This window comes from Onychostruthus taczanowskii, unplaced genomic scaffold (genome assembly GCF_017590055.1).
Source record: "Onychostruthus taczanowskii isolate IOZ18803 unplaced genomic scaffold, ASM1759005v1 scaffold24, whole genome shotgun sequence".
Lineage (NCBI taxonomy): Eukaryota > Metazoa > Chordata > Aves > Passeriformes > Passeridae > Onychostruthus > Onychostruthus taczanowskii.
In genome coordinates, this window is record NW_024499684.1 from 8,210,247 (window position 1) to 8,220,290 (window position 10,044).

At 41.5% G+C, this 10,044-nt stretch overlaps 1 protein-coding gene across 1 annotated transcript; it reads right to left on the reverse strand.

The window, feature by feature from the left end:
* Nucleotides 1-1,534: 1,534 nt before the first annotated feature.
* On the reverse strand, nt 1,535-8,336 carry AHSG (alpha 2-HS glycoprotein). Its single transcript, XM_041405911.1, has 7 exons — nt 8,068-8,336; nt 6,633-6,743; nt 5,406-5,490; nt 4,403-4,566; nt 4,005-4,118; nt 2,974-3,054; nt 1,535-2,136 (listed from the first exon to the last, which is right to left on the reverse strand). The coding sequence occupies exons 1-7, from the start codon at nt 8,269-8,271 to the stop codon at nt 1,867-1,869; spliced, it is 1,029 nt and encodes a 342-aa protein (XP_041261845.1). The 5' UTR covers nt 8,272-8,336; the 3' UTR covers nt 1,535-1,866.
* Between the last annotated feature and the right edge of the window lie 1,708 nt (nt 8,337-10,044).

Genomic DNA, 10,044 nt, shown 5'->3' on the forward strand with positions numbered 1-10,044 from the left:
ATGCAGCATTTCTGGATTTCAGGGATCCCCAGGGCGAGGGATCCCTTCTATAAACATTGTTTCTGCCATCAGAAAATTTTCTAAGCCTGGAAAACCCTCTCTCTTCTATAAATTAGTTCCTATTTCGTTATATAGAAGACAATATCTATAGTTTAGTAATGGTGATTCTGGTTTTGAAAAGTCTCATGTATCTGGTGTCACAGTGATGCAGAACAGAATAGTTGAAGTTTCATTAATACTGTGCTGTGTCTCATGCAGTGAGATGGGAAGACCTCCTATCTTACTGCATTAAGAGATTTCTACAGCTTAATACTAGCACTTTTTGAAGGAATGGCTGCATGCAGGTTATACTGGAGTCACTGCTCTACAGAGGAGCAAAGACTCCCTGAGACACTGACTGGCTGTGGCTGGTGCCATTGCCCACAGCATGCTTCCTGCAAAACTCAACATTTGCTTGAAATGTGAGAGCAGCTGCCTTCACAGGCAGAGCTTGCCCTCAGTGTGCTGCCATCACATTAGGCTGTGGTTTATAGAGTCTGATTTTCCTTTCTTTACACACCCAGCTGAAGCACTGGTGCAAGTGCCAATGACTTTTCCGTTCTCCAGCAGAGCAGACCCTCTCTGTATTGTGAGCTGTTGCACTATCACCAAGAGCAAGTGTTAGTTGTGTTGCTTACTGAGTACTGGATGGTTGTAACTAGGAGAACAGGACAGGTTATTTGAAAGAGTTCAGAAATGACATGTGTTCTGCAATTTTTTGCTGCCTGCATGATAATTATCTTGTAGCAAGTGCTGTTCCTGGTTAAACATTCATGACTGTCTTTGAGACTGTTCCCCAGGGCCTGCAGAATTCCAGTCTGGCTGGCAGTAAAGATCCTTCTGGCCCCAGCCCCTTATTAATTCTCTACCTAGAATAGATTCTGCCTCTAACATGTGCCAGGAATTCAGGGAAGATTTGACTGCTAGGACAATGGTAAATTGCCATCATTGTCAGGGTCCTGTTATATGAGATACATGCCCGTCATATATTTTTTATTCCCTTGAATTGGTATTTCCTCATACGCACACAGACCATGCAGGATCCCACGACTGTACTGCACTTGTGTGTCTGCTGGAACACAGACAATACACATGTATTTGGCTGCAGGGATTGATGCTCTCAGCCTGCCAGCTGAAAATGTGTCCTGACTCTCTGTTCTTTTCATAGATATGGATGCTCTTGTGCCATGTCCAAAAGTTTTGAGGTACTTCTGGTGGATATCAAAATAGGTACATGGTAGGAAACATTATAGGTGGAAGGGAAAAGTACTTTTTTTCCTGCCACTTCTTTAGTGCTATTGGTGTGTGATCAAAAGGGAGGACTGACCTGATTTTCTGCAGTGCTCGGCACCCACACATCCCAGTGAAGCTGATGAGAAGTGCAGGAGCTTAGTGTTTTTGAAATCAAGCCCAGAATATGACTCATAATGCTGCGAAGGAGATACTTGACAACTAAATGAAAATATATACAGATAGAAGGTAGCAAAGCTTTGAACATTTTATTGTGAACTACCCTTTTGGGTGGTGTTTCTATCACAAAGCTACAACTGTTGTATAGCTCTTACAACAGTTTCACTGAAACAATATTTTCTGTATTTTAGCTAGAGAATCCCTGTATGTAAAGTAAACTACTGCTATGTGTTGTAATCATCTATATTTTGGAGCAGGCCTTTGCAAGGCCCTGACCATGGCTCTGCCCTCTGGAGGGTAAAACTCATTCAGGCTCAGAGTCAAGTGTTGTCACCGATTTGTAGTCAATGTTGTGGTCTGTGTGTTGCTGTTGCACTGATCCCTGAGTTTGGCTGCCTTGCATGTCTGAAACACAGCCTAGATATCGAAGTGGCGAATCTTCCCAGGGCAGGGAGGAGGAGGAGGCACAAAGCCAACTGGACGAGGTACTTTGTCATGCTGAGCAGCAACTGCTCTCTTTGTTACTGATTTTGCTGAGAGCATGGAACGCAAAATTTCTGAAGAGCTGGATTCAGATGCAACAGGGTTATTGTGGAAAAGCCCAAGATTATGGTTGGTGACACCTACAGCACTGGGTGCCAGTCCTGCTGATGTGTCTTGACCCGGATGAGCATAGGTAACTCCAGGCTGGAAAAGAAAAACAGGTCATGTTGGTTTTCAGTGGTTTGGGGCTTGTGACATACAGGTAATTGATACCTGACTAGTACCCTGCTCCTAAAAGCTGAAGGCCTGCAACCCAGGCTCAAATGTTCCTGACTATCACAGAAGTCTGATTTGCATTGGAACACATGGACAGGAACCCAGGAACACATTTTTTATAGCAAATGAATCATTAGAACCAAATTCTGTGCTATATGATCTTTCAGGGCCACCTGCACAGCTGGTGAAACATTCAAGACCAGCTGTCGCATTTTCTCTTTCATATACCTCCTAGACAGCTAATTACTGTTGAGTTACCAAGAGCTGTTGTCCATAGGAAGCATTCAACCACCACCTAGTCCTCCTGAGACCAAATGTGGGCTAAAATACCTGGAGAGTACTCAGGTCAGGTGCACGTTTCCCTCCCCTTGCTATAGCAGTGCAACAAGGTCCCTCAATTGAGTCATGTCTAAGGACTAAAAGCCTCCAGCCTGACAATGCTGATTTCTGTTTTACATTTATCTGCCCCATCCCTTTATCTGAGCAGAGTTTGGTTCCCTTTGCCCTGCTGGACATGTGAATCTCCCAGATGGTCAAGAGGGAAAATTGTGTCAAGCATGGATGGCAGACATGACTTAATTCCCAGCACAGGAATCCGTAGGGTAATCAGCAGCTACCTTGCCTTGGCTTTTAGGATACAAACTTAAGTTATCACAGGTGGCTAATGCAGGCTATAGTGAAAGAAGTAAACTCAAGATGATGCCTTGTAACAGCACCAGTAGGCTAGAATACCCAGGAAAGCAAGGGAATATCTGGAGCTGGTACCTGATGTCCGTACAACTGGCAGTCCACCTGAAGGTCTTGTGAGGGACTTTTTACCATCACTGCTGTGCAGAAACCAAAATTCTGGCAAAGCAGAACATAGTCAAGAGAAAATAGTTAGAAAATAGAGGGAGACTGCATTTTGATTTCAGCACATTTAGAAATGGCAACTTGTTCTCATGTTTTATCTGAGAAGTAGAGTGCTTGCTTTTTAGCCTGCTGGGCTCAAAAAATAAAGCTCTTTAAATGCATAAGCAGCAAATAAGGGAAACTCCTGTGTTCTTCTATAGTAAGATCCTTTGTATGTCTGGATATGAGGGAGGGAAAGAATATATAAGAATCTAGGTAAAGAGCTCCACCCCCTAGAACTGCTTAGGACTCAGTTTCATCAGAAACAGAAGAATTTTAACATAGTAAAGTATACAGTATAATTTTCAAAAGCATATCTATCAGAACTGAGTGCACTGGAATTGTAGGAGGGGGAAACAGTCTGCTGCTTTTTTTTTTTTTTTTTTTTTTTTTTTTTTTTTTTTTTAATGTTACTGTGTACTGTCCAGTACAAAGAGCCTGATTTTCTCAGGTACTCATTTTAAGAATAAACAATAATATATAGTCTATTCCTTAAAAATATTCTGTCTCTGGTACTCAAGCCTTTTTCAAATGTATTCAAAGCCATTAGAATTCAGTCCAGGTACTTCAGAGAAAAGAGAAAGGTGTGATATCGCTTTAAGAGTGAAATATTGAAAAACATATCCTGATGCTACTCATCTCTTGCACTTTGATCCCCACAGGGGTCTATTCCTGCTCCAGTGCAAGCACATCCCAGCATGATGCTGCTTTTCCACCTCGGAGCTGGGGAGGCTGGGGCTGCCATACTCACAGACTGATCCTCGGGCAGCAGCTGACAAGCTCCCACGTTGGCTTTAGCTTCTTCTGCAGAGCAGTTCGTGGCACCCACGGCAAACTCAGTAACAACAACGTGCCCTGTCTGCTTTTCCACCTCGGAGCTGGGGCTGCTGTGCTGCCATACTCACAGACTGATCCTCGGGCAGCAGCTGACAAGCTCCCACGTTGGCTTTAGCTTCTTCTGCAGAGCAGTTCGTGGCACCCACGGCAAACTCAGTAACAACAACGTGCCCTGGGTGATACTGATAAAACAGGAAAGATGTTTGACTGACTTTGCATTCAGAAACTGCAGAGCTGCTGAGAAAAGATAAAAGGCAAATGTTGTGGCTTCATCTCCCACTGGAGTGAAAGGGAATCCTGTGGCTAAAATGACACATAATAGTTGGGAAATTAAAAGCAAATCAGGAGGGCAAATTAGAGCAAGCAAATTGTGTCTGTTTGCAAACATAACTAGGTAGCAGCGCACAATTACTGTACATGAAATATTATGTTTATACGAAAGGCTAGACATAGCTGTAGAAATTACCTGTATTTTTGCTCTTCCAATCTCGAGGAGTCTGAGGTAAGAATCTGTGGTTTTGCTGTTGTAGTCATTGAGTGCAGCTGACACTGTTTCTAACACCTCTGTGTCGTTCAGTCTTGCCAGCAGTGGACAGTCAGGACAGACTTTACGAATGTCTTCACTGGAGTCTGCAGGAGGAACAGATCATGTTTTGATCAGATTGTAAATTGTTTAGAAAGGCATTATAGGCCTATTCAGTAACACAAAGCACCGTTTAAAAACCTGTCCCAAATTAAAGTGGCAGGATTTTTTCCAGTGCAGGCTATAGATGGCAGTGTGTCACACGACTTGGCCATTCAGATCTTTCTGCAAGGAAAAGTGCTGTGGACTTCAGTAGCACATTTTATATGTTCTTACTCAGTTTTTAGAAAATTTTCTTTCTGGAAATCTCTCTATGACACCAGTGAAAAGGTGCTTCACCTCACACAAGGAATGGTAGAAAAAATAAGATATTTTACCTCACTGGAGTGTGTTTGTGTTTTTTATTTTAGTCATCAGTTTTGACAGTAGTACAGAAGACATTTCGTACAGAGCAAAGAGATCTCACACTGAGCAGGCAGAATAGACATTCTGCTTTCCCATGGCAGTATTGAAAATGCTGGATTTAGTAAAGAAGCTGCATCTGCCAATGGGACTCTGATGACCAACAAGTGCAAGTAAACTCAGATCAACAAGGAATCAAATTCTTAAGGTTAAACTGCTGACTGAAAAGACTCAAATCTGGGACTTGCTCCCCAGTTAGTCTTACAGTATCTTAGTTGTCACAGTAAAGAGAAGCAAAGAGAAACAGTGGTTGGTAAGGGAATTAAACCAGAAAAGGGGGCTGGATTTAGAAAACCCATTAACGGTTGTCCTTTATGCCATATTTATACCCAGCAGTTTAGAATCAGAAAAGCCACTGAACTGTAACCACTGCTATAAAAATACTCCAGCCTCTAGATTCAAACCTACAGAACAAAGCCTTTACCTGCATGTGAGTGGCATTTGCTAGCAAGTACAGATAATGTCCCATCCACCTTCTGCATTTTAACATCACAGTCACCCTCAACTGCCTAGAGAGAGACAAAAATCAAAGGGTTACATTGTTGGATTTTCTGATAAAGGGCCACTAAATTCAAAAGAACAGACCCTGGCTGACCATTCCTGGCAACATCGGTCTGATGGCAAAGGCACTGCTAGGCATGTCCTGATGTCTGTGATTTTGTAAAAGGCAGATCAGAGCTACAAAATCTGGATCCAAATCTGGATCTCAAAAGTATCTCAAAAGTACCAGGGTAGCAAGATTGTGGACATTTAGTACAGGTTTGTCTCTCATATAGAGCAAAGAATATGAATACTTATGAATTAAGACCTTCCACAGAGCTCTTTGATAACATTCTCACTAATCTCAGCTGGTCAGTGGCCATGGTAACAGCAGAGTGTGCTGCCTTGTGTGAGCAACATGATCCAGCAGGGAGGAGATGTCAAAGGCAAAGCTGGAGTCACTGGGAAGAGGGAACAGTTAGAGTTACCTCCCCCCCGATGGAAAATAGAATCTGAGCCCTGATGAATACAGGGGTAAATCATGATTCATATTTAGTGAGCTCTGTGAATTGGGCCCCATTCTAGAAACAGCAGGCTCAGACAACATTTCCACTGCTTTGGTCAGGAAAGTGTTTCACAGCTGGATCACACTTGCATAAGAACAAAATATCTGAGGCCAGTAAATTCCAGCTGAGCATTACTTCAAAGGCAGAGCCCTATCTGAAGGGAATAGCTCATCTGCAGTTGTAACTAGGAAGAGAAGGCTTGGTGGAACTGCACCAGGTAACAACCCACATGTAGCCAAGGGAAGGGTATTTTTGCACAACTGACAGCCTGCCCTGTCTGTGGTTTGCAATGAGGCAGTGACATCTGGGCTGACTGAATGTGGAGCCCCTAAAGAAGGCCCCGTGGCATTCATGGACTGCGTGTGGGATGTTATGTTGGCAGAGATCAGTCCTCTTCAGATAACAGGACATGAAAGAAATCCAGGAGTGAAGTCCTTCCTGACATGAAGACAGTGAAGTCAGCAAGGAGGTTACAAGTGGTTGGGTGGCTATAGGCTGTTACAGGGATATGACATTTGCTTGGGAATCTGGTGATAGCCTGGCCTCTGGCATCAACATATTGAACATGCACCTTTGGACCCTGCAGGTAGTGTTCAGGTACTTACATGTTCTGCAAAGCTCCTCACTGTGCAATTTGCAAGAGGTGTAGGGCTGAGAATAGGGCACTTGGTCTCCAGTAAGTCAAGTTCAAGAAATATTAAGTCATTATTTGGCCCCTGAAAGGAAAAAAATAAACCATTGGAATTGATGTAATTTCTTCACAAAACATCACCAGATTTCTTCCCTGGGGCTGCACTTCCTCTGTTGCTGACTATCACGGGTAGCTCCAAGCATACACCAGAGTAAATGAAAAGGTCCTTACTTTTAACTTTATAAAAAAACAGCACTCCAAATCTGGAGTAAGTCAAGATAATCACACTGAGTTTATTCCAGCTAATAAAGAACAGGTTCATAAATTTGGCAAAGTCAAGTTTGTATGTAGTGAGTCAGTTCTCTTAATTTTATTTTGCTGGGTAGTTTTAAAAATCAACAGCTTTCTTTTTGATGAAAAAAACTTCATGTTTCTATAACTAGACACAAAACAAACACCAGTGAACATTGACCTGTCTTCCTTAGTCCATTTGAGTTACACTGAAGTGCACCAGTTCCTTTGCATCTGTAACAAAGGACACAGTTCCTTGGGTTCCCTAGGTCCACGATTGATTCTGATGTTCAAGTCATGAGTGGTTCCATTTAAACCAATTAAGTAATTTTAGTGCAAAAGCATTAATATGAGCAAAGCAGTGTCACCAGTGGTTTTGTATGGTAACTCTGCACACACTTCTAATCTCATTTATGTCTGTTGTAGTCTTTTCTAAATGTATCTTTTGATATCTTCTCTTTCATAACAAGTAGAAAACTGCCATGGAGTTTCACTCATGTCTATCATTCTTGTCATGTTTTCACTCATGGAACTATTTTCCATGTTTTAAGAGAATCAAAGGTTCTAAATTTGCACATACATTGTATTTATGACCTTTTCTATGTCCTGTCTAGATGCCTACAATGATGGCAATAGATCTTAGGGAAAATAAGCCACTGTTATTTCCATTTAGACCCCTTGGCAGCTCAATGGGACATTAGGTAAAATTAATGCCTACTACAAAATCACAAATAGCATGGAGTTTTTGATAGGTATGTGTTTAGCCAATAAGTAATTACCTACATCCCAAAGATGCAGGTTTTCTCCAGATTAGCTACTGGGTTTACAAATCAGTACCTGGAATGTTCTGCCCTAGGAAATGTGCTGCGTTTGTAACCCGAGCTCTTTCTAGCATTGTACAAAAACATCTGAACATTTCTCTCTCCCCCTCTGTTCTGCTCTTTGAGAGATACATTCCAGTGACCTGGATTCTCCACTGCTACCCGGTGTCCTTGCCCCATTTAAATCAACAGAGCCATGCTGATTTCCCCATGTGAGGATACAGCCCTTGCAGGCCCTTGGTGATTTCCAAGCATCCCAGGTGAACACAGTGTTCTGCCTGCAAGCTCCTCACTTACCTGGGGTACCACGCGGATATCCTCGATTCTGTTTAAGGCAAACTTGTATCCATGATGACTGTGGCCATTAATATAATTCACAGCAACTTCAGCTGCTGCTTCAGATTCTGGGTCATCACAGCCCAAGGGAGCAGGGGGAGCTGCTGGTACAGCTTTGTGAATTGGAAGCTGAACAAGCAGTATTAAAGCTACTAGTGCCTTCATGGCACCTGAGGAAAACTGATCCCTTTCAGAAATAAAGATCTAAGAATACAGCTCAGATGGTAGCTAGGTAGCGAGAGCTGGGGCCTCATTTATATAGTACATACCTCAGATTTACATGAGCACACGCCTGATATTTGTCCCAGTTCCAAGAAGCATTGCAAACAACAAAAGAGAAAAGTAAATGTTAGGACATCAAGCTGACTGATTAATTTTGGCCAAAGTAAATTTTATCAGGTAGGATATTGCGAAGTCTGCTAAAGCAGCTTAAGGAGAAAGCGTCAGCAAAAATGTAACACAATTTTTAGACACTTCTACCAACCAAATACTGTCCATGTAAGAGGAATGTGATCCCTTCTGTTAAATGTGTAGAGATGCTAGTGCTAATTAAGCTTTCTTGTAAACAGGACACATTCTGTTGGAGCCCAAATCTCACCAAACACCAATCTAAATTGTGAGATCAGTAGCATGATAATTTAGAAAATGGAATTTTAAGTAGTTTTAAGGACCACATTCAACAGCATATGTAATTGAATAGCAACTTTTGCTACTGAATTATTTGGAATAGGAAATGAGGCGTAGTTCCTAAATCCTTTGCATCAGCTCTTTCTTTCTCTGAATAATCTGAATATGTCCAATAGTTCTTGGAGTTTTATTTTGCAAAGCAGACATCTTGTAGGAATGTTTCTGGAATATGTTGTACAGATTTGAGGATTTGGCAGAAGATCCTAAAGAGCACAAAGTGTTTTAAGGAGGATAAAAAGGAAAATTAGCTGCTTAAATGCTTAGGAATGCTGGATCCAATCTTATGTTTACATTCACAGTGTATATATTTACAAAAGAGTAACAGGATAAAAAAATAATCTTTGTAGCAGAATAAAGCATCTATGATGTGTCCAGCATTTACAATATTTAATTTAATGTGAGATGACTTTGGCTAGATAGATTTTAGCTAGACAGTCTGGCTCAATCAATAGAAATGGTTTTCCTGTAGGGGTTTCAGAGCAGGTTTCTACCACCCATGCTAGGGCAGTGATCAGGCTGCAGAACAGTAAAGGTCTCTTGTGGCTTTAACTCGTCTGAACCTCTGTTGTCACTTTGAGAGTTGAGGAACTAGCTGCAGATTTGAAATGAATAGAAGGACTTTGGCATAGTTAGAAGTTGGGGTTTTTTTTTACTTTAGATAATAAGTATTTCTCCTCAGCTTACATGATATTGTGAGACGAGCTAAAAGTTTTGGGAAAAGAAGCAGTCTTGAGTCATGCCTCTCTCTCCTAGAATCTGTGAATACAGGAAACACTATAAATAGCAATGGTTCAGTTGGACAGATTACATGATAAAGGAGAATGGGAAGAGACTAAAAAGATTGGATTATTTGATTCAGTTTTATGGCATGAGGTGTATTTTGGATGCTAGGATTTGCAAATTGAAGAGATTCATGGAGAAAATAAAGACTTTTTCTCTCTATCACATTAAAAAGTTGGTCTGAGCATGATTTGTTTCTTTCCCGTGACTTGAAGCAGGGGTTTTCTGCCATTTGTTCTGTTGTGTGCATGATCATTTGTTTTCCTGACTTTGGCCCGCAACAATTAAAGAATGAAGCTTTGGTGCTCTTTGTGGGCATCTTTTGAATCACAGCAAATTTATTTAGAACGACAGTATTTTACTCTTTACTGTTAATGCACAGTTCAGTTTATAACCTATGAATCTTTTCATTCCCCTTTTCCTTTTTTTGGTCTGAAACATTGAGGTGAACTTCCACCAGGTGCAGATTGA